The sequence below is a fragment of the Lissotriton vulgaris genome, chromosome 1_2 (genome assembly GCF_964263255.1).
Source record: "Lissotriton vulgaris chromosome 1_2, aLisVul1.2, whole genome shotgun sequence".
Classification (NCBI taxonomy): Eukaryota; Metazoa; Chordata; class Amphibia; order Caudata; family Salamandridae; genus Lissotriton; species Lissotriton vulgaris.
The window spans coordinates 125,877,641-125,901,762 of NC_141686.1; the positions used below are offsets into that span (position 1 = coordinate 125,877,641).

At 46.9% G+C, this 24,122-nt stretch overlaps 1 protein-coding gene across 1 annotated transcript in view; it reads right to left on the minus strand.

Moving 5' to 3' along the window:
* LOC147734674 (estradiol 17 beta-dehydrogenase 5-like) overlaps nt 1-24,122 on the minus strand; it is a 399,626-nt gene that overhangs the window by 121,012 nt on the left and 254,492 nt on the right. The window contains exon 6 of the mRNA XM_086952968.1: nt 15,573-15,695. Within this exon, the coding sequence (XP_086809094.1) occupies nt 15,573-15,695 (123 nt within the window). The remainder of the gene's footprint in view (nt 1-15,572; nt 15,696-24,122) is intronic.

Sequence of the window (24,122 nt, forward strand, 5' to 3'; positions counted from 1 at the left end):
TCTCCGCGACCGCTCGCAGGTATGGCCACTCCACGGAGTCAAAGGCCTTCTCCAGATCGAGAACGAGGCAGCCCGCTCTGGGCCACTGCCGGATGGCATATTCCTGCACTCGGAAGAGGCGACGGATGTTGTGGGAGGTGTGACGCTTTGGGACAAAGCCATTCTGATCTTGATGCACCAAATGAGGCACATGGGGAGCCAGCCTTCGGGCCAGTGTGGAGGCCAGTATTTTGTAGTCCGTGTTAAGCAGCGCCAGGGGGCGGTATGAGCCCACTCTGGTACCGTCTTTGTCCGGCTTCAGGATGGAGATCAGATTAGCCTCGTTCAGCGTCGGGGGCAGGATGGAGTCCTCCGCTGCTGCATTGTACATCTTTAGAAGCTCTGGAATAAGAATATCCGAGCCGGCCTTGTAAAACTCCGCCGGGAGTCCATCAGGGCCCGGTGCTTTGCCGTTGGACAGGTGGAAGATTACCTCACGGAGTTCGTCCGCCGCAAGAGGGGCCCCTAGTTCGTTCTGTTGCGCCACTGTCAAGTGTGGCATCTGTAAAGGGGCAAGGTAGCCGGCAATGTCTGGGTGCGGGATTGGTAGTCTGGAGCGGTACAGCAAGGTATAATGCGCAACAAAGGTGTCGTGTATGCGGCGCTGTGTGTACACAGTAGTCCCACCCGCCTCCTGTTTGGCCGTCACAGGGGCCGCGCGGTCCTTTTGAGAAATCAGCCAGGCCAAGAGCCTACCAGGCCTGTCACTAAGGTGATGTGTCCTCGCCGAGTGTGCAGTATAATTGATGTGTTTGAGGCGTTCCAGCAGCGCCGCGTGTTCTGCGCGCGCCTCCAGCAGTGGAGCCTCGTCACCCTCCACAGCGTCTCCCTCCCTGGCAAGCAAGCCTGTTTCTAGTCCGGTAAGGTCATGTTCCAGTTGGTGCTTAATCTGGCCCTGTGTCCGCAAGCAGTGTCCGCGCACCACCACCTTAAACGCATCCCATTCCACTTGGGGAGAGAAGGCCGTGCCTGTGTTGTCCTCAAAGTACTGAGCAGTGCATGTGAGTAGGGAGTCGCGGAAGGGTGCATCCATTAGCAGCGCGGGCTGCATTCGCCAGGTGGGCACAGGGGGCAGCGGCTGCTCCCAAGTGATAAATAGAAGGTGAGGGTTGTGGTCGGAGTGAGTGCGGCCCATGTAGTATGTGTCCGTCACGTGGGGCAGTATGTCAGTGGACGCCATGAACCTATCAAGGCGGACGTGGAGGCCATGCGCGCCTGAATAGTACGAGTACACCCTCGCGCCTGGGTTGCGTGTTCTCCAGATATCATGTAGGTCCCATCGCGCCGCCCACTCTAGTAGGTCTTTCGTGGCATTTCTCGTAGGGGCATGTAGTGGGGGGGGCAGGGAGCGGTCCAATGTCGTGTCCAAGGTGCAGTTGTAATCGCCACCCAACACCCATGAAGACTCCCGCCAGATCGCCATCGTTTGCGAGAGGCGGTCCAGGAAGCCACCCTGATCAACATTAGGGGAGTATAGAGATACCAGCGCCACCTGATGCCCATCCAGTCTGCCCCGCACGGCTGCAAATCTGCCCTCGTCGTCAATCGCAGCTTCCTCGCACACCCAAGGAGTCCCCGGGCGGACCCATATCAGCGCCCCTCGCGCGTACGAGGAATACTCCGTGGCGTACAGTTTCCCCCGCCATCTACGGTGTAGTGCCCTCACTTCTGTCCCGTTCAGATGCGTTTCCTGTAGCAGCGCGACGTTAATCTTGTGACGCTTCAGGTATGAGTATATGTGGTAGCGCCTAGCCGGTGTGTGCATTCCCCTAACATTCCAGGTACATATCTGTATGCTAGCCATCTGTGTCGTGGTAGCCAGGGTCTTTAGTGTCCGCCCCACACCGCCCCCACAACAGTCCGTCCCGCCCGCCGCTATGCATCACCCCCGCTTCTAAAATGTAGTCGATGTCTCTCGTACTGTGCCTTAGCCTCCAGCAAGGTATGGGGACAGGGAAGAAAGGGAAAACATATAGCCACAACATGGCAACAGGGAATGTAATTCCAAAAGGTCGGCTGCACAACATGTCGCCGTCCAAACACTCTAATGAGCTCGCAAACTATACAGTCCTGGGGGGTAAAAAGTGACTTGTAACTAGCAACAGGTACAGCATTGTAGTCCCTATGGGAGCCATGTGTCCTTCCCGGGCAAGGTATGGAGCCCGCTGCGGATCAGGAGCTGCCCAGTGACCGTCACCCAATGCGGTGTCAGCGGCCCGCCCCAGCAGCCACAGGAGGGGCTATAGTTCCATAAGGGGGGGCACCTCTCCCACGAGCGGCTCCTGCTGTGGCAAATGTTCGAAGCAGTTCCGCAAGCCAATTGTTCAAGTCTGCGCTGAGGGCAGTCAGATCATGCGCATAAAAACGAAAATAGTACTTACAGTGCCTGGTGTCTCCCCCAGTGGCAGCAGCAATCTCTCTCACCATTCAAGGGGTCCGTAATCCACCCAGTAAGGAGTCAGATCAGCCAAGCGGTGGGTCGTACAGCGTCACATCTCGTGGTGAGCAGGAGGGGACAATTCTGATCACATGTTAACCAAAGAGGTCCGCCGTTTGGGGTGTGACGTCGGGGGGTCCCCCCGATTGCTGGGTGTCTGGGATGCCGTAGATCGCCTCGTCGTCCGTCAGTGATGCAGCTGGGCTTGTGCCAGGGTGCGGCGATTGCGCCGGGGAGATGTTAAGTTCCGCAGCTCTGCGTAGCGCATCCCGTTGCTCCTGCAAAATAAGGTCCACGGGCGGGGAGTGGGTCGAGGCGGATCCGGGCTGCAGCGGCGTCGGGGTCCCGCGGCGGCGCCGACGTCGAGGTCCTCGGGTCTTCTCCATGGTAGAGGTCCTCTGCGCTCTCCGCGGAGCCTCAGGCATACCCCCATCCAGCCAGGCCTCCACTTCATCGGGACTCGTGAAGAAGTGCGTTTTGTCCTGTGCCACCACTCTCAGTTTGGCAGGGAATAGGAGCGAATATTTCAGGTTCACTTGGCGCAGTCGCTTTTTCACCGCCAGGAAGTTGTGTCTCTGTCTCTGGACCTGCACTGTGTAGTCCGGGAAGAACATCACAGTGGCGTTCTCAATGGTAACGTCTCCCATCTTCCTGGCTTCACGAAGTATGGCGTCGCGGTCCCTGTAGTTGAGGACGCGAAGGATGAATGGTCTAGGATTGGAGCCAGGGGGCAGGGGCCTCGTGGGAACACGATGGGCTCTCTCCACCACAAAGTAAGACGAAAGTGTACCTTCCGGCAGCAGATCTCTCAACCAGTCTTCCACATGTCGGGCTGGGTCCGTCCCTTCCCACTTCTCCGGAACACCCACTAGGCGAATGTTATTTCGTCGCGCCCTTCCTTCCGCATCCTCCGCCCGGTCCTCCAGGAACTCCACTCTGTTTAGGAGATCTTGTACTTGCCTGTCCACCCGTGTGACCTTGGGCTCAACAGTTGCCATTGTGCCTTCCAGCGCCGAAGTGCGGTCCTGTAGCTTCTTGTGGTCGGCCCCGAGGTGGGTGAGATCTATCGCCACTCCATCTATCCTAGCCTCCAGGGAGGTGCGTGTCTGCTGGAGTGAGTTTTCCATGCGTGCCATTGCGGCTAGGACACTGTCAAGCTTCGACGCCACCTGGTCCGCATCCATCTTGGCCGTCGTCTTCGTCTGCTTCCCCTTCGTTTGCGTGTTGCCTGCTCCGGTACGTGTTTTCACGCCTCCAGACATGAGCCAGGCAGTGCTTGTGTCGTCGACCCTCCTGTCTCCGTGAGGGGCCGAGTGTCCGGGCCCGGTGCAACGGCGGAAGGGCGACGGGGAGGGCCAGGTCCCTATGCAGTTGCTGCTCCCCTTTCGCACAGCGAGCGCGGCAGCTTCTCAGAGGACCTGTGTCACAGCCGTGGGGCAGCGCCCGTGTGGCGGGAGGGCCCCGGGGGCGCCCCCGGCAGCGAGGAACGGTCTCCTCGGCTTCACAGGTCAAAGGTCTGGTATGTGCGCCCCTGACTCACTCCGGGCGGGCGCCTCTTCCGTCCTCCTCCGACCCCCGTAGGGCCAACTCGGGTTAGGGGCGCAGTCGGAGCGGTCCGATCAGCAGGGCGGTGGGGGGGGAGTGCAGTAGGGCCAGGTCAGGTTATTCAGGCCAATCAATCATTACCCTCAGGTTCATTGGGTCTGAGTGCGTTCCAGGCGCTCCAAGTACTGTTAAGTGTGCCTCCCAGCAGGGGCTGCGGCCACGTGCTGCGCCGCCTGGTTCCGATGGTGGACGTCGCCTAGTCCGCCAGGTGCACAGTCCAGAGATGCAGTCTGGCCACTACAAGTGTCCGAGCAGGTGGGGCGCCGGGCTATGTGGCGTGTCTCAGGGGCAGGCACGGACCTCCCGCCCCACCTTCAGTCCCGAGGCAGCGTCTGTTTCCACCCCACAGCAGGCCTCCGCCACCGTCTCCACTCCAACGTCGTCAGGGAGTCGCCCCGGGGCAGCGGTGCGGCAGTTGGGCCGGACCGCCCGGCGTCGCAGCCGTAGAGGCAGTGGGCAGTAGCTCGGGGCCAGGTCCACCAGGCGCCGCGTCAGTACTCGCGGTCACACTGATCGTAGATGCCGGGAGTCGGGCGGCCCGCCCGTGTGGGCCAGTCTGGGGGCAGCCTCCAAGTTGTGCGTTGCTGGGCCCCGCTAGTGTGTCTCCTCGGGTTGCCTGTAGGGCTCCAGGTGGTCTCCGGTCCGCCGATGGGCCCGGGTAGTGTTGGGCAGTTGCGCGGAGCCTCCGCCACCGCGTTCCCTCCGTTAATCTCCCTCACGGGGCCTCCTCAGGAAGGCGAAGCCCCGGCCTCTCGTGATTCCTCTACCCGGCAGGGTCTAGGGCCGGGCGGCCACAGTCTCTCGGCAGATCGCGGTGCAGAGCCCCGCCTCCAAAGTCCTCAAAAAGCCAGCAGGGCCCCAGGCGGTCCCCAGCCTGTAGGCGGGTGTCAGGTAGTCGTTCGGCGCCTCCGTCTCCGCGCCGCTACCAGCAGGCCCCCCCACGGGGCCCTCACAGGGGAGTGAAGCCGCGGCCTCGCATGATCTCGCCTCCCGCAAGGTCTAAGCTCGGGCGGCAGCTGGCGTCCGGGAAATCACGGTGCGGAGCCCCGTGTCCAAGTTCCTTGAAATTCGCGCAGCTTGTGCTCGTGGGTCATGGGCAGGTCCGCCCGCAGTTCCGGGGCTGCAGCGGCAGAATTGACGGAGAAATGGCCCGGTATAGGAAGGCTCAAACCGGAGCTCTACCCAGGCATGTCCTGTAGCATCGCGTGTCAAGCCACGCCCCCTTATCCGCTTGTTTTATGATGATTTCTCCATCATTTTTCAGTTTGTTTAATGCCTGTTGGATGTCCTGATGGATTCATTGGGTATTGCGGTGTGCGCTAATAGACAACGGCTAGATGAACTAAATAAAGAATTGAGTCAATCTCAAGAATACCTGACCCAACAGAAATTACAAAAATTGGGAAAAGAATTGAAAAATTTCTCTTTAGAACGCATACATCCCTACAGCCATAAGGATTATAATCCAAATGACAATGCGTCCAATTATGGCTCTAACAGTGGTTCTTCCACTGATGGTTCTGATTGGAGTGAGGATGAATTTCCCAATAATCAAAGAGGAAGGAATCGGAACAGGAGGGGTAATCGACGAGGCCGAAACTATTGGCGCACACCGCAATACCCAATGAATCCATCAGGGATCCTTTTTCCTCCTTTCAACCCTCATTTTCAGGGTTGGGTAGACCCTTACTTTCAAGGTCCCCCACCGATGAGCCACCAAATGCAACAACCTATGGGAAGCAATTACCAACAAAGGCCGCCTTTTTTAGTGAGAGGCCAGAACAACCGAGGACCAAGGTTAAAAGGAGTAACCTGGCACGACCAAGCACGGCAGGTACAAACCAGGAGCGTGACCAGAGGGAAAGCAGGGACGAGCACAACAACCTCGTAGTAAACCTAACAGATAAGGTACTAACGAAGAATCAGGAAGAGGTCCTTAATAAAGGCCTTGGATATGTTCCAACACCGAACCTGGATATCTTCAAAATGAAATGTGAGATTGCAGAATTTTGCAGAAAATTGAAACTAAAAGCCTTTTTCAGCAACCAAGCACCCCAAACACCGGATGGAGATACAACCTTACGAAAGAAATCCACATTTTGCCCTTTGAATACGTAGGTACCCATTGATATACTCACATTTGAACAAGCTATAATGAAAGAAATAGATGGCCTCAAAGACAGTAGAGGAAAACCCTACCAGAACCGATCCTGAGCCGAACACCAGGCATTAAACGAACTGAAAAATGATGGAGAAATCATCATAAAACAAGCAGATAAGGGGGGAGGGATAGTTCTCCTCTCGAAGGAAGGCTACAACCAGCAATGTCTAGAGCTACTCTCCGACTAAAATTTCTACAGAGTGATCAATGCTGACCCAACGCCCAGATTACAGAGGACTATCACGCTAATGGTAACTGAAGCAGAAACCAACGACTGGATCTCCAAAAAGGAGGCGGAATTCCTAGAGATCGCGAATCCTCGGATACCCTACTTTTACTCTTTGCCGAAAACGCACAAGGCACGTATCCCTCCACCTGGCAGACCAATTGTCTCCGGCATTAGTTCGGTACTAGAACCTCTGTCACAATTTGCGGACCAGTACCTCAAGCCAATAGTACAGAAAACCCCAACTTACTTGAAAGACACCAGGGATCTTCTTAATTTCCTTAAAGATTTCAACTACTCAGAGAAAATATGATTCTGGTGGGACTCGATGTGGAGAACCTTTATACCAGTCTGCCTCAACAAAAGACTCTCGGAACTCTGGAGACTATCATCTTCAATAATGACTGGGACTACAAAACACCCAGGCATTTTGTTCTAGAATGCTGTAGGATGGCACTCACTGAAAACTATTTTATGTACAATGATACCATGTACCAACAATGACATGGTACTTCCATGGGGAGTACGTTTGCTCCAAGTGTAGCTGGACTATACGTGAGCAATTTTGAGGTGGAACATGTAAATAATCCAGTCAATCCCTACCACGAACAGATATTATTATGGCGTCGATATATAGACGATGTCTTATTAATCTGGGAAGGAAACATGGAGAGCCTTGCAAACTTCCATGCTTAGATCAACACCTGTGATGATTGGCTCAAGTTCACGTATACAGCAAGCAAAAAACAACTAGACTTTTTAGACATCACTATATATGTGGAGGGCCTAACTCTACAAACAAAGACCTACTTCAAGCCCACCTCAAAAAACTGTTTACTTTCATACCAAAGGTTTCACCCTAGACCACTAAGGGAGAATCTCCCTTATAGTCAATTCCTCAGGCTGTGTAAGAATTTCAGCAAGGTCACTGAATACAAACAACAGGCCAACGACCTAGTGGAAAACTGGAAAAACAAATTACCCCAAAAAAGTCATTGAAAAATGCAAGAAGAGAGCACGGAATCAAAATAGAGACGGACTCTTAGAACCTATGCTAAGAGAGCAAGAACCTGACATCCTAACCTGCGTAACTACCCATGGCCCGGCAAGTAACAAATTGAAGAAGATTGTGAACAAAAGCTGGGGAATCCTCACCTCAGCTAACATTAATTGGCCAAAACCCAGATTTGCGAATAAAAGAACTCGCAACCTGAAGGACATATTGGTCCACACAAGACCTCCACCAAGTAAACCATTAGCTGTAACATATTCACATTGGGATACCCGCCCGGTGGTTGGACATTACCCGTGTGGGTCATGTTCCGTTGTCCTCTTACCAAAGTCACAAAAGAAATACAGTTATTGCCTGATTTCAAATGGAAATCTCAAACCACATGAATTGCAATACAAGCCATGTGATCTATATGATCACATGTCCATGTTGAAAACGCTACATAGGCATGACGTGCAGAAAAATCAAGCAGCCCCTATGTGAACATCGCAGCAACGTCAAATGTAAAAAAATGACAACCAAAATGTCTAACCATTACCTTGAAGCAGGCCACACAGTCAATGACCTCAATTGGGTAATTCTGGAGACTCTGAGTAATATAGACCACAACGCAGAAAGAATTCTCTTTGAGAAAAAACAAAGGTGGGTGCACAGACTCAGAACTGACCATGATGAACTCAATGATAATATTCCTTGGGGAAATATTTACAAATAAAGAGTCATTTGAAAATATCTAGAACCTGCTCACAATGACAATCTGCCAATTACGTTTTTGAGAGAACTGCACTGTTAGTTACCACAGAAAAACTATAAGACCTTGATGTACTTCACATGAATTTCTGATTATAAATTTAACATATGTGCATTTAAACAGATAACCTTAAAAAACAGACTGCCAATAAAACTCTGCAAGTCTGTTTACACTGGCTACTCAATTACATAAATGTGCAATCCCTTGCTCATTTGTTCATACCTAATTTGAGACTCGTGCAGATCTTCTTTGACATTAGAAGCACCCGTCCTCTATTATGAAAATACATTAATTTAGAAAACAGACCGCAAACTCTCACAATAGTCTGTCTACACTAGCATTTGTACCACACATACGCATGAACGCGGAACAAGACGCATTTCCGGGATCAGCAGTGGCAGAGTCAGAACAAGTCAGAAGACGGAGCGACCGCAGATAGCAGAGAACGGAGTTCCGACAAAACTGTAAAGTATTTGCAAACTATTTAACATTCTCTGAAACACTATCCATTATCATAGCAGGCCTCCCTGACCCACTTGAATCCTGATGAGGTTTATTAAAGCCGCGAACTGAGGTATGTGAAATGCGACATTTATCTGTTTGCCACAATGTGCAGCGCACATTTACGTATTGTGAAAAACACAAGGTGACTCTGGCCCCAAGGTTAGCTATATAAGGGCGATAAAGAGGGACTTAAAATTACTGAAGCCACGTATATGTATAATTGAGCCTGCCCTACGCACATTGAAGACAAAGAACTGCAAACGGTTTAAAATCAAAGTAGTATGATTAAAGCGACAACTTATTTTAAATTGAACCAGTGACTTGCAATTCAACTAAGAGGGAAGCGCATGATTTTTACAAACATTTTGTGAGAGTCACACTAGAATAGATGACTAGAATCTGATAAGGAATAGAGGAAACTTGCCATTCCTGATAACAAGTAGGTATTAAACCTGGAATTTGCCATAAATGAGGAAGTCGACCCTGACCATGAGTTAGGGAGGTCAGTTTGGAATTATTGCTAGTTTCTAGTTGCTACGCCACTGTGCGTTTTACTTGTTCCTGGTATTTGGAAACCAGTTGACTAGTCTTGTGTTAACCCAAAACCCCTGTCCCTTTGTCTAGTTTTTCTTTTATTTTCACAGGTACCCAGTGACCTCATTAGAACACCACAGTGTGATGTTCCCTCCAACATAGATACTTTAGGAAATACCTAGATGTACTATTCACATATAGAGACTTTAGAGGTCTCTATACACTTCACATCTTGGTCCTGAAGAAAGCCCACCTGACCGACCAGCGATTAAGGGCTGAAACATGTCGACCTAGAGCACACCTTTAGTGTGAGAGAGTCATTATCACTCTCAGTCACCTATATTGTTTTTACTGCCTCCAGAAACTAGAACTATTAAAAATATTTCTCTGGCTCTGAGAGAATTTTAACTACCTTCACTATACCCTATCACTGTCACTATCACTACTGTTTTTAACAAAGGGTATCACCTCCTGGTGGAAGCTGCATAACAACAAAACCCAATGATTATGCAGACACGTGTGAGGGCTAGCGGAGAATCAAGATATACCGCTTGACGTTACCATCTACTAACACGTCCATGAGGGATTTTTATTGGGACTAGAAAGAACAAATCCTGCATACCCGATGTTGTGCAGGACAAGTGATCCTTTCAATTTTGATTAGATGATATTTGAGCTAAGGAAACTGAACAGATCACGTATTCCTTCCATCTCCTTTCTTTTATATGACAATTATCTCTGCCTCTCTTCATGTGTCCGGAATTTCACCCCCAGTAGATATAACGCTGCCCAAGAGATTAATACATGGGTCACACACAAAAGGCTGAGACTTGTGGAAATCGTCGGGTATCCCGGGTGGGCCAGGGGCTTTGCTGTTTTTAGTCTATTGATGGCCATTGGAGTATCAACTATTCTGAAAACTAATTCAGCATTGTTATCGCCGAGAGGTATGGCCAAAGTTGGCATTTAGCTTGATCACGAGTCACATCCTCAGAGCTGACATCTTCTCCCCTATCATATAACGTAGAGAAAAGGTTAACCCACTTCTCAGGCTGGTTATGGTAAACAGGGATAGTAACACTAAGATCCCGTGCGCAATAATATGCCGAAAAGAGAGGTTATCATTAATCCTAGAAGCTGCCAGCAAATCCTCTCAGTTCTTATCTGCCCAGTCGCATTTAGCTCTGTCAAGAACAGCCTTATATCCAAGTGCACTGGGGCTACATCCTCAGCTCGCTCTTTGCCAATTTATACTGTGTTAAACTACTTATGTTTCCTCCCAGCAATAGGTTTCTTTCGGATCATTATTTTGGAAAATACAGCTTTCAATACCTCATAAAATTCTCCATGAGTTAATTAATAGAACTGGCTCAGATAATAAAAAACATTTTCAAAATCATAAAAGAAATACACAAATAAATCATACATCTTTGAATGCAGTTTCCTGTTATCATGAACCCTGGGTCAGGAAACCCTTCCAAGAATATTTGTTAACCTTTTCAATGTGTCGGACGGCCACCCGATGTCACGGTGGGCGTGTACGTCGGACGGCCGGGGGCCATCCGATCTGGGCACGCGTCAGATTTGGCCACACCCTGGCAGAATGTCCGCTGCGGCGAAGCGGTTCAAGAAGGCTCCTGGGTTGTTTAACTTTATATTGGCAGATCCCTTTTAAGAGATATATCTACAAACCTTCCAGGGCATCTCCACCTTGGAACACTATTGGAGTGAGATTTACTCACTTGTGCAATATTGCACTATTGTGGGGTAATATTGTGCATGGGTAAGTTGATAAATAAGTGCAAGGTCACATTTTGTGAACACCTTAACTCTAGTAAGTTTAGTCATTTGGGCATGTAAGTTGAGATAACACACATGAATGATTTGGTGAATTAGGCTTCAAGAAGAGAGACTCGCAAAAAATGACAGAGACTGTGTCTCAGGAAGTGGGGCTCATAAACAGTGAGTAACAGTGGCCTTAAAGAAATGAGTCTCTCACCCGTATGAGTGTGTAGGAAGGTGGATAACTGACTATGGTTGCCCCCAACTTTTTGCCTAGTGTTTTGCTGGTTTCGACATAGTTGGCCTGGGATGCTGCTATCCAGGACCCCAGGCTTCCTGCTCTCTCTGTTAAAATGGACTCCATGTACCTTAGGTACATATCTAATTGGTATTGGGTCACTCTTGTAAGTCCTTGTACAGTGTACCATAGGTACCCAGGGCATAAGTGCACCCAAGGCTTACCAGGGGCTGCAGCATGTATTATGCCACCCCTGGCTGGCTATCCAAAACTGACACAACTGGCTGGTAACACAGCTGGGGCAAGGTGGTGTAATCACCCTTTGCTTTAGATAAAGTATACCTATATCTAACCCTAAAATGGACACATATACTCCTATAAGTCACTCCTATGGCAGGCCTTACCAATCCTGGAGGCAGAGTGCTTGGAATTATGTGAGATGGTGCTCTATCATGAGCCGAGCCTGTCTGCAGCTTTCGGAACCAAGTCTTTTAGCTTTTTCCATGATAACGCTAGACCATATACTCTTAAGTGCATTACAATCCTCGCGGTTATTGCTAACTTTTGCATAACATTATCAAAACATGTCGAGTAAAGTGTCATACGAATTGGAATACTACCCCCTCGCCAGTTCTGGCGACGGAGGTAGCATTCCACCCCTTTAGAGGGACACGACATGTATGTAACTGTGAACCCCGGTTGAAGTTAACTCGAGCCTCAGCATCACAAAATGGATGCTGCCACCACAGACACAAGTCTGACCTCCTACTACTGGTAGTCCTTCCAGCAAGGGAGGCCTGGAGAAAGGGATTGCTGCCTTGGGAGGTGCTAGCGCCACCCCAGACAGGATTTTGTGTATTAGGTAGGACAGGCTGAAAGGAATGAGAAATGCCTGGGGCACAAAAGGTGTCCCTGTGCATGCCCCGGTTCAAACCAGTTGCTGGGGCACTCCTGCTCCAGCTCTGGCGCGAAACCAGACAAAGGGTAGGGGATGTAACCACCCCCCTTCCTGGTCTCACCCATAGGAGGGACCTAGTCACAGTACAGCCCCCTTTAGGAGAACAAAGGTAGGAGCTGGTCCCATTCCAAATTAGATTAATCCTGATTTGAAACTACAAGAAGAAACTCTGGACTTCGACGTTCTGCTCCACAGAAGACTGAAGAAATCTCCCTTGTGCCAAGGAGTGACCACCCTGCGCAAGCAGGCACCATCAAGCGTCCTAGCGGTTCACTTTGTCATCCATCCCAGTGGAGCCAGACTTCAGAGCCCGATGAGACCCAGACTTCCAGACCTCTCCGACCTCTACCTACAGCTGCAGCACAGCTGAGATCCTTGGGTGCGACGAGACATGTGGGACCGGCCATCTTGGAGAAACTGCACTTCGCCTCCAGCACGACTTCAGAGGCATCCTCGAGAAAGTGCTTTGGGGATTGAGAAGCCCCAGCCCGAGCAGCTCCTGCACAGAACATCAGCCCTCCTGCATCCACGAGATCTGCAAGGCCCTTTTGCTTGATTACTGCTCGACACGTTGTCTGGTCACTTGCCGGCTGGCTAGTGGCCTCCAAGACGACGATCCTCGAAACCTACACCGCTGGTCTGGTTGCTCCAGACTGGCCCTTGCTTCCCTGCAAAGGAGAAGCACCCCGAACCCTCCTGGTCCGCACCAGACGCCATTTGCACTCACCGCGTGGGTTGCCTTTGCCAAGGCCTGTTGACTCCGGATCCGGATCCGACACCGCCAACAGCGAGAGCCTGCGTGGGACAGCTCGTGCCTCCATCCTGGTCGTCGAAGACACCTCCTGGTCCACGTGGCTGCGGAGTCAAGCGTCCACTCTTCACCTGATCGCGACAACAGCATCTGGTTCCTTCCTGGTTCCATCCGATCACTGCCCAGTGACTGTGAACATTATCCCCTCTGCTTTCAGGTCTCCATCTTCCTCGATCCACCCTTGGATCGCTCCGGACATCTTCCTCCTGGTCGTCTGCAGCATCTTTCTTCAAGGCTCCATTGACTTCAACGCGGAAACCCGACACACTTTCACACCTATGCACCCGCAGCCCGTGGGTGAGGTAACGAGAGCATTTCGGTGCTCAAGGGTAGATTGACTCTCCTAGTGTCCAGGTATCCTGTCGTTTTAGTCTTAACCAGTCAGAACTGTCTTTTACTTACCTTTTCGTAATTTGTAGTGTCCATTGACTTTGTTACGCATCTCGCGTGTGAGTTCACACTCTGCACACGTGTCCCGTGGGCCTCCTGCCCCTTACCTAAGGCTAGGGTAGTGTAGTCCCAGCGATCCTACAGCCTCTGGACAGCTCCATTCCTTCTATTGATTTCCTTATACCATTTACTTAGTATATGGTTTGTCGTGCCCCTGGGCACCATTGTAATTTGTGCAACTTAACGTATTTTTCTTAAGAGTCTTGTCATGTGTTTAGCCCGCTGATCTCATAAAGAGTTCAGAGGTGTTTTGTTAGTAATAAATATCTTGTTAATTTTCATAACAACCTGTGTGGTGTCCTTTCATTTGGTATTCAAGGGGTTATATGTGGTAAAACAGCTGGCTTCACATGCCAAAAGAGTTTAGCCTAAGACTGCTTTGTCCATGCTACCATTAGGATAGCTGGTCTATAAGTTTGACTTACAACCAATCACCATAAGGGTTGTTTGGACTGATACAAGGTGATCACTAGAACTAGTGAGCATCATATATCAGGCCAACTTCTCACATATTGAGTCTGCGCTTCAATGCCTCTAGCTTGTACTCTGCAAGTAAGTTAGAAGCTATTTTCCTCTGCTGTTTGGCTGTCAATGGTGCACCCTCACCTTCCTGTATTTTGTCCTCATGAGCAGTTTGGTTTTTAATGTGCTGACCTAGCTTGGTTATGCAGCATAGGCTCCTGTCCAGCCCGTGAACATTCTTCCAGATGAAGGATATCAGGGCACCAGAAAGAGACTCACAGGATCATCTAGACTTTCAGGTGCAGGTCACCAAGAAACTGGGGTGAATGAGGACCTATCTTTCATGGCCCAACGGCAGCCAGGCTTCAATATTTAGGGCCAGATGTAGGAAGGATATTAAGGAATTTCGGCCGTTACGACCGGTAATAGGCTTTTCTGATGTAGGGGCCGAAATTAACGATTTGGTAATTTAAGGAATCGGTAATTTAAGGAATTGGTAAATTACTGATTTCTTAAATACCGATTCGGTAAATACCAAATTCCTAATGTAGGAAGCACTTAAATGAGTGCTTATCCCATGTTAGGATTTTTTACCACCAACTACAAGTTGGTGGTAAATAACGAAAGCACCCCAAAAGCTATTTTATGCAAATTGCTTCAGTGCCATGTTGCAGACATATATGCCCTTAGGGCATGTATGTCTGCATCATGTGCACCCATACACAATTGAGAGGTGCAACAGGGTGTCAAAGTGACACCCTGCCACCCTTCAATGTCTTCCCCCTTTTACCGAATTGGTATTTACCGATTCGGTAATTAGCATTCATTCCTATGGGCCTCCAGGCCCATAGGAATGAGATTCGTAATTGACATTCATTCCTAGGGGCCTCCAGGCCCATAGGAATGAATGGCAATTACCGAATTGGTAAATCCGATTCGGTATCTTATCTTAATCTTAACGATTTGGTAAATTTTACCGAATGATTTGCTACATAGCATTTACCGATTCGAAAATATCAAATCAGTAAAATTCTGTATTTTCGAATCGGTAAATGCTATTTACCTACATCTGGTCCAAAGAGTTCTTTATAACTGGTTTGAGTTTCTTAGAGGTTTGTTCCTGAAAAGCATAAAAGAGAGAATTTAAGCATGAGTGAATCTATTCCTGAGGGATTTGGATTTTCCAAAGTGAATATGGTCTGAAGGTTTGTGAACACATTCTACTTTTTCCTCAACCCTTTCCCATCCTGGAAATGGTCAAATATTTACACCTGTTTGGGTAGATCAATTGTTACAACGGGAAAGGAGCTAGGAACACTCCTGAAATATTTTCCTTTAAGAATAGAAAGAAGAAAATGCAATTACAATCATGGAAAGGAATTCACATGCCAAATAGTAAAACATGTACAATTACAGATGGGAGAAACCCCTCACATGAACGCAATGTTTTCCATGAGAACTCCTGGAAAGTTGCTACTGTTGCAGGTTTCTTGAACTACTCTTTGAAGTGCTGTTTAATTCTTTAAGAATCTGAAACAGCCATGTGACTTCACAAACCTTATGATTGGAACCCCTTGTGTTTGTTTGCGAAGGTCATCATACCTGATTGCAGACAGGTTTATATTTGAGCCCTGGTTTGCTCAGGATCCATTCCAGCTGCTTACGGTTGAAGTTGGACAGACCAATGGACTTCACAAGGCCTGCATCTTTGCACTCCTCCATGGCCTATGTAGGAAACAGCACACAGTTAATGTATTATTCATTTATAAATTCATAAAACTAACTTATACTTGTAATATCTGAATCTACTTCATTTGCAAAAATGTTCTGTGGACATACTAAGCCCAGTCCTAATTGGTTTGACTCCGTGGTGAGTATTGCGAGTATAGATTCTTGCCTTCAATTTCACACTCTACAACCACTGTTGGACCATGAGCTTTTCTGAGAACACGTATGAATTTACTCTTACAATTTGGAGGGATGTACTACTCTTAGCTATTCACCAATTCTCTGTGTAAATTTACTCCACAGTGCAGACTTACAAGTCTTCACCTCCTGAAACCAAGGGGTGGGGCAACATTTAAGAGTGGAAAGTTGCTACATGGAACTTTTCACATGTAAGAGGAGATCTTTGCCAACTTGGTGGAGGTCTCTACAGCCTTGGTGGAGTGCTTCTATGAGAAACAATAGGGTAAATGATTAAAGTGTATTCATTTAAAAAAAGAAATATTTAATTTTACTGTACAATGTAAATGTAAAATAAATTAAAATACATATTTTTACCCTAGAACTAATAAAATAACATTTTAGACCGCATTACTAACTCAAAATAAATGTTTACTAAATAACTAAGGGCCAGATGTAGGTGGCCCAATAGCGGTCGGTAACGGCCGAAATTACTGAATTTTGGCCGTTACCTACCGGTAAATCCGAAATGTAGGGAGCACTCAAGTGAGTGATTTTTACATTTAAGGATTCATTATTTACCACCAACTACAAGTTGGTGGTAAATATCGAAAACCTTAGAAAAATAAATTATTTTGCTTTTCCAACAGTGCAATGTGGCAGGCATACATGCCCTTAGGGCATGTATGTGTGCCACATGTGCACCCATGCACTATTCAGGAGTGCACCAGGTTGTCAATGTGACACCCTGTCACCCTTGAAAATGTACCCTCTATTATCGATTCAGTATTTTTTTAATCGGTAATACTGAATGGCTTCCCATTCATTTCCATGGGCCTCAAGGCCCATAGGAATGAATAGGAATTACTGAATCGGTGAATACCGATTCTTAATTACCAAATCTTACCAATTCAGTAATTTTTACCTATTCTTAAATACTGAATCGGTAAAATTCGGTATTTAAGAATAGGTAAATTAGGGGGAGGAGCTACGCTTGCAACCAAGATTGCCTTGTAAGCTCCCGGCTCCGCCGACCGCCGCCAGTAGCTCATGAATCCTGATATTGATCCTGAAATCGTTCCAGACTCCTGTGTGGCTGAAGTGTTGCTGAGCTTAAAGGTGTAATCCCGAGATTTCCATCTCCTCGAATGACGGAGTTACGCAGGGTTTTCATTCTCGGTTTAACCCAGCGTGGAAGCCGGGGCCTCGATTTCTAACCCATCCGGGTTGGAGTTGAACAACTCGGCCGCTGGACTTGGGCGGCGTCCCGTCTCCCGAAGTGGAGAATATCCTGACCGGTTTGGATGGTGTTTGGTGGCCAGGTGGATTCTAAGTATACGGCGGTCGGACGCACCGGTTGCTGTGTATGGGAGTCCGTTGCCAGAAGATCCTGCTGACCCCCCGGGGTCGACGGGCTTGGATCCTCGCTTGCGGCGACGGTGTCTAGACCGCAAGAACGACGGGTGCCCTCTGGTAATGTCGGACCCGCTTGTACCTGTTACCCTGGAGTAGTCGACCTCCGGGGCCAAAGGTCTGATCTATCGCTTCGCTAGAAGATATGGAGCGGGTGGAATGTACGCCGTCATTGCAGACCATAATGGCCGCCATTGGGGCGCTTCACTTGCAGGTCGCCGCCATCATCCACAAATTGGATGTAACAGCCGAGAGTATGTGTCTGGGACCGGACCATGACTCTTCAATAGCTTTGGAACACGTTGTGTTACCCGCGATGCAGGGCATGACTGTGATAGAGGACCCCGAGTGGAAACCTGATCTGGTGTTTTCTGTCGGCTCCCCGACAACAGCTAGCGTGCCTGGAACTATCAATAACTCAGCATACTCAATGCCGATACCGCCCAATATGGACACAGTCGATCTTATACTCCTGGATAATTTTATCAGTGACTATCAGATTGATACATCATTCTTTTTCTCCCAGTGGACTCAATTACGTTTTAGTACCTCACTGTTGGTGGACAGGTATCTCCTTTTGATTTGTGGACTTTAAGTACTAACACGTTGGATTTGATCGTACCGCACTGACTTTGACTTTCTTGAACGTTTTGATTCTCCTGTTGGGAAGGCGGTTCAAGCGGAGAGAGCTCGCACGAAAAATCGGAGTGGCCAGGGTTGAGTCTGATTGTATGGGTTTGATAACACGGCTTTATTCGATACAGGACTTATAGCCTACAATGATGCAGGAGTCGGGTGGTTTTCACAAACTCCCCCGGCTGTTTTGTAATTGCTGCTTCACAGTGTTTTGACCATAGTACGGGGTAGTTTGCTTCTGGCAGGGAGGGAGGGGGGCCGGGAGCCTGTATGATTCTCCTCCTCCACTCTTCATCTTCTTTTAGGCTTTAGTTGTGGGGTGTCAGGCACACTGCCCATTGCAGGGGTGCAGGGTGGGGGGAACAGGGGAGGGTTTTTTATTTTGCCTTTGTTTAGTTCTATGGCCTTTTTCTTTTCTTTTTCCCCTTTTTACGAGAGGCGGGTTGCTTATCCTGAATCAACCGTATCACATATTTTGGTTGTCTGCTTCGGTCCTAATTATCCTGAATCGTGAGTTGGACAGAATTTGCTGGCGTCAGCTTAACGGGGTTGTGGATCGTATTGAGACTCTCTTTGTATATACCTGTTCATGTTGACGTCCTACCCTCCTGTACACTGATTTTACTATATTGGATTATACGCCTACTCACCGTTGCAATGTATTTTACCGTATGACATCTGATGTGTGTAATGTTTCCTTTTGTTTTTCTTCTTTCAATAAAAATATATATTAAAAAAAAGAATAGGTAAATTGAGATTACCTACAGCTGGCCCTAAATCATTTAAATATATTATTTACTCTACAGATGTTTTTTTTTTCAAACTGTATTTAATTGAGTTTTTAGTTGCAAACATTTTACAGCAATTGTCTAACCCCCTCAACCTTCCCTCTCCTCTCCACCCACATTAAAGCTCCGAATAAGCATGAGATTCATTTAAATATTCAATAATAAATACACACATCTCAAGCAACACTTATTATAGTTTTCACAACCCAGATGTTCAGCAATGAGTCAATTTTAATGATTCCAAAGACTGGGGGCATCTTAAAAGCAGCCTATCGGCTTATAAGTATTCTACCAAGGGGCACCAGGTTGGTTCATATTTGTTGTCCATGTCATTCAAGTCTCAATATAGGTTTTCCACTGCCTACAATTTTGTGTCCCAATACTGAAATGACGGGATATCATCACTATCTTTCCAGCTTTCAGGAACATGCAAAACTCGAGCAAAAAATATTTTTTTACTGCACTTTTGGTATTATCTCTAAGAGGTTTGTGGTGAAAACAGGTGTGAAGCTATATACTTCTGGAAAGTAGACAAAATTCTGAATCCAGCACAAAGTCATCTATTTAAATTCCTTACGCCTTTCCCAAAGAAACTAACTATTGAAATAAAAACATATGAAAAATGAGCAGGAAAAACCAGACAATTGTGACAGCGTTTTATTCTGTAACTTCTTGTCAATTGCTGATTTACAAAAGCAATACAATGTTATATGTGCTAGACCCTTCTGATCTCTAAGATATATAGGGTTTGTAGGTACTCCAAGGCACACAGATACAGAGACCCAACAACTGAGTAAACAATTCTGATGGTAAAATATAGTCAAAAATGGGTATGAAGGAAACCTATGCATTTCTGGAATGCACACCAGTTTGTGAGTTATGGAGCAGTGGTTATTTGTACATCCCTGGATTTGTAGGTACTCATATTAGCATGTGATTCAGAGGACACTTTGCAAAATGTCTTTTTTGTTACATACTGGCTAATGTTTGGAAGGCACATATGCAAAGAAATCCAATTGTTAATAACAAATGTCCTAATATTGCATGTCTGACAATACTTGAACATTTGAGTAAATTGTTAAGATCACTCATTTATTTACATTTTGTGATTGAAATTTCTGGAATCAGTTGCAATCCACAAACTGCCAACTACCCAGGGTTCCCACATGTCTCCACATAAAAATAGAACCCAGTTTTTATGGTGGACTTGTTCTGCAATAGGAAAGGGCAGAAAATGCAAAATGGACACATCCACTTTTTTCACGGGAAACTACCCTGTTTTAGCCGTTTGGTTAACTGTGGATTGTGGGCCATTTCTCAAAAATGTGAGGGGTTGGTACAGTATCTTTGAAGTTAAACCACCACTTACACAGATTGGTTTTGGCACCTGCATAAGGGGTAGCTTCTAAGAGCAAATTCTAATCACTGTTTTAGAATATTGACATAAAAACTACTAAAGTTGAGCCATAAAGATTCTTAGATCTTAGATCTACAAACACTGGCCTTTATTCATACTCCGAAAATTCGGAGAGCAAGATGGGGTGGTCGGAGTGTATCACACTTTTCAGCCAAGTTATGGAACCAATGGCCTTCTGCTATGAGACTTCAACCTAGCAGGCAACTGTTTAGGAAAATGTTGAAATCTTGGCTGTTTCTCCCCAATTAAATCAAATGATCGGTTCTACTGCCCAGTCTCCCTTCGAACACTCCTAGCGCCAAGACGCGGCGGCATTCGAGCGCTTCTATCCTATAAAGCCACAACTAGCACCAACTACTTTATGGGCCTTTCACATTCCGTTCACGCACCACACACAAGGATTTCATAACATTAGCTATGGGCTCAATCCAACACAGAAGTATACTCACATCAACATACCGCCGCCATTCAAGGGCCCTTCATATTCATTTGCCACAGTTCGGAATAACCAACCACCTCTCATCCAATCATCAACCAATTTACAAATACACCACAAGCAAAATTGAAAACATATATAGCAAGACCTGTTTTTGGTTGATGGCTGAAAAATTAAAAATAAACGTTGACTACGTTTTTACAACCTGTCAAGAATCTACAGCCGTCAATGTTCTAATTATTACCGAATGTGTGCCAAGTAAACCTATACTAACGTCACCAATGAAAGCCTCATGACGTGACTTTCGTGTGCCTTTAGCACACTCACTGTGCTTAATACAGCTCCTTCCAGTTTGTGGATGTGAGTTGGGTGCCCAAGGATGCCCCAAGACCTAGATTCCTCAAACTGAGTTAAAGATAAACATGCTCGGAATACAGTCCTAAGTTCCCTTAAGAGCACATTTAAAACTACTTAGGATTTAGTTTTTGGCACACAAGGTACTCAATGACAACATGGTGTATGTCTCGTCCACCATTATGTGTAGTGCTGTGATTGTAATGCATTTGTCATACGCCAAAGTAAACATCTACCGCGCTCTGACAAGGGATGATCACGGCAAGCAGGCCACAACTATGACCCATATGTGAGGTGCTGGGTACTGTCCACCACCCCAATGGTATTAACTCCATCACCCAAACTCTAAATCAGGTTAATAGTTTTTCTTCATGAAATGGAAATAAAGCATCTCAATTACACTGTGTTGGTGACTTCATAAGTGGCCCTATTCCATAGTTTCTATTTTGATAGGATCACCTTAAATATCAGATGGCACTACGTCACTGGGATACAACATTTCCAGTTCTGGCCTTTGCTTTTACAAATCAGTTGTTTTATTCAGATTTTTAACTTGAACTGATACAGGTTTAATAATTCCAGAAAGAACTAATTTGCTGCATAAAAAGAGGTGGTCTGATATACATCGCTTCTGCCAAGACAGCCAAGGCCAAAAGACCAACCAAAAAAGCCAGCTGGTTCGCCAAGGAACTGCAGTCTACCAAGTGCAACTGCAGGCAACTAGAAAGGAAGTGCGCATCAGCAAAAAGACAGAAGACCGCACCGCCTTCAGGGCAGCTCTCAACCAGTACCACCAGCCAGCTGCAATCCCACCGACAATGACAATAAACCCTCTCAGGAACTGTTCAACTACGTTGCTGTCTTCTTCCATGATAAGATTTCGTCCATCTATGAATGCTTCAAATGACAACCCTCCACTGCCAACAGCATCAACCAAGTCACACCCACAAAGACAAACTCCCAACACCTGATCACCCACTGGGACCTCCTCACCACACAAGACACTATCTCCATCATAAAATCAATGCACTCAGGAGCACCCATGGTCCTCTGTCCCCATCATATCCTCAACCTTGGAAGAAAAACAATCAGCGACGTACTCAGAAAAGTAGTGATAACCTCCATCACTTCAGCCTCCTTCCCTGAGGACTGGAAATGTTAAATGTAGGAGATTTCAAAGCACTCAGTTAGCATTCGGTGTCCTGGGGCTAGCTTACTGATCGGTACAGGAGGCAGGTATCTTACCAAAAATCTGAGTTGCTTAAAAGCCATGTTTTCAACTCCCATCTAAAATTGAGAAGGGAAATGGCAGATCGGATGGATAACGGTAGCTTATCCCAGATTGGTGTTGTTCCAAGATAAAAACTACTTCCTTTCCAGTTGATTTATTGAATTTTGGTACCATCTTAGCCCCACAATTGGACGAAACACACTGAAGCAAGAACCATTCGGAAAAAAAACATCCGCCAATCTAGCTTAACCAAAGAACTACCGACTCATCTCTCTACTCTCCTATTCAGCAAAGTAAGTAAAAAATGTATTAGCACAATTATTTAAAATCATTGCAATATACACATTCAAAATTGACTGTTGTGATAAAGGGAATATTCAAGTCTATTAAAAAGTCAATAGGTTTGTTGGTTAAAAAAGCGAGGCAAATGTCACTTAGAGAAGATAAAGTTCAGACTTGGTCAGATGGTAGGGTCAAAGAGTTAATTTCTGTAATAAACTTTACAAAACTTGTCGCCATCTGAGGTGAGTCCGCCCTCATGCAGGCATCGAGTGCTTCTTGACATGTCCTGGTACTAAGAAGAAGCCAGATTGGTCTCAGCCAGAATATTCTTTGGGCTCGCATGTGGTGACAAATACACAAGATATGGATGAGGTTTTCCTCTTCCTGATTACAAAAACGGCATTGAGAAGAGGCTTCTTTCTTATATCGTTAGCCAAACTTATATGCCTTCAGCAGAATTAAGCTAAAACGGAATCTCATTAATTGAAGTTTAATATGTGGTTTCATGGAGGATGCAAGATAAGACGGAAGAGTTGTCTGGGTATATAGTTTGGAGGCCCAAGTGCCATGGAAGAGCTGGAGTACCTGTTGCACGTCAAGGTGATTTGATAGGATTTTTGCTTGCTTAGTTAAAAGCTTCGATTTCGCCTCGATGGGCAAGGGAGTTGACCATATGTCCTTTACTTTGAGGGATTCGAGGCAGAATGTCAGATATTTATTCCATGATGTTATGGGGTTGCTAAGCAGTGACCATATGCAGCTCTTTAGAGTGTGAGGGCTAGCTTGTTTCGCTTTTAGGCAATAGGTGATATATCTTGCGCTCATAATCCATCACATAGAGGATAGAGAAAATACTTTCCGAATTTGGGCATGGGAAGTCGAGTTTGGCAATCGGAAAACCCAGCGGTAGCATGATGATTTTGCTTTATCTAGCCAGTTATTCATTTTGTCCTTAAAAATTATTGCACCAAAAGAGATTGTAGGAAGGAATTTTGCAGTAATCAGTTTTATCAATGGGACAAAGTCCTGAGAGTGCAAAGCGCTCTTCGTTCTTATGAAAACCCCCTCTAGGCTACGAGCCACTGCCTGCATCTCAGTTGTATGCACGGAAGATCTCCCTTTGTGATCAATCCAGACGCCCAGATACTTATATGCAGTGACAAACTCCAGTGGTTTCCCTTCTATAAACCATGTGGTCTTTTTTATTTTCGTGGGAGATATTGCCATTGCTTTGGTTTTAGTAACATTTATCTCTAGCATATTGGTGTTACAGTACTGGGCGAGGGAGTCGAATAGTCTTTGAAGGCCCACCTGAGTTTGGTCTAGGAGAATGGTGTCGTCTGCGTATTGCAGAATTTGGATTTTTCTTTGATCAATTTTAGGCCTCTGCTAGTATAGATTTTGTTAGAAGTAGACCATTTCGATGCTACTCTTACTTTAACTCAGGTGTCTGTGTGTAGGGCTATTAGTGCATTTAGTAGCGACCGTGGGATGCCCCATCTTGCCAGTTTTTCCCACAGTTTAGGCCGGCTCACACTTTACGGAAGTCGATGAATCCCAGGTACATCGATTTGCCTTTTGCAGCTAGGGTGGTTTACATCAGGTAGGCTATACAAATCAACATGTCCTCGATATGGCTGACTCTTTGGAAGCCAGTTTGGGTGAAAGGGATTAGGTTGTTTTTTTCCAC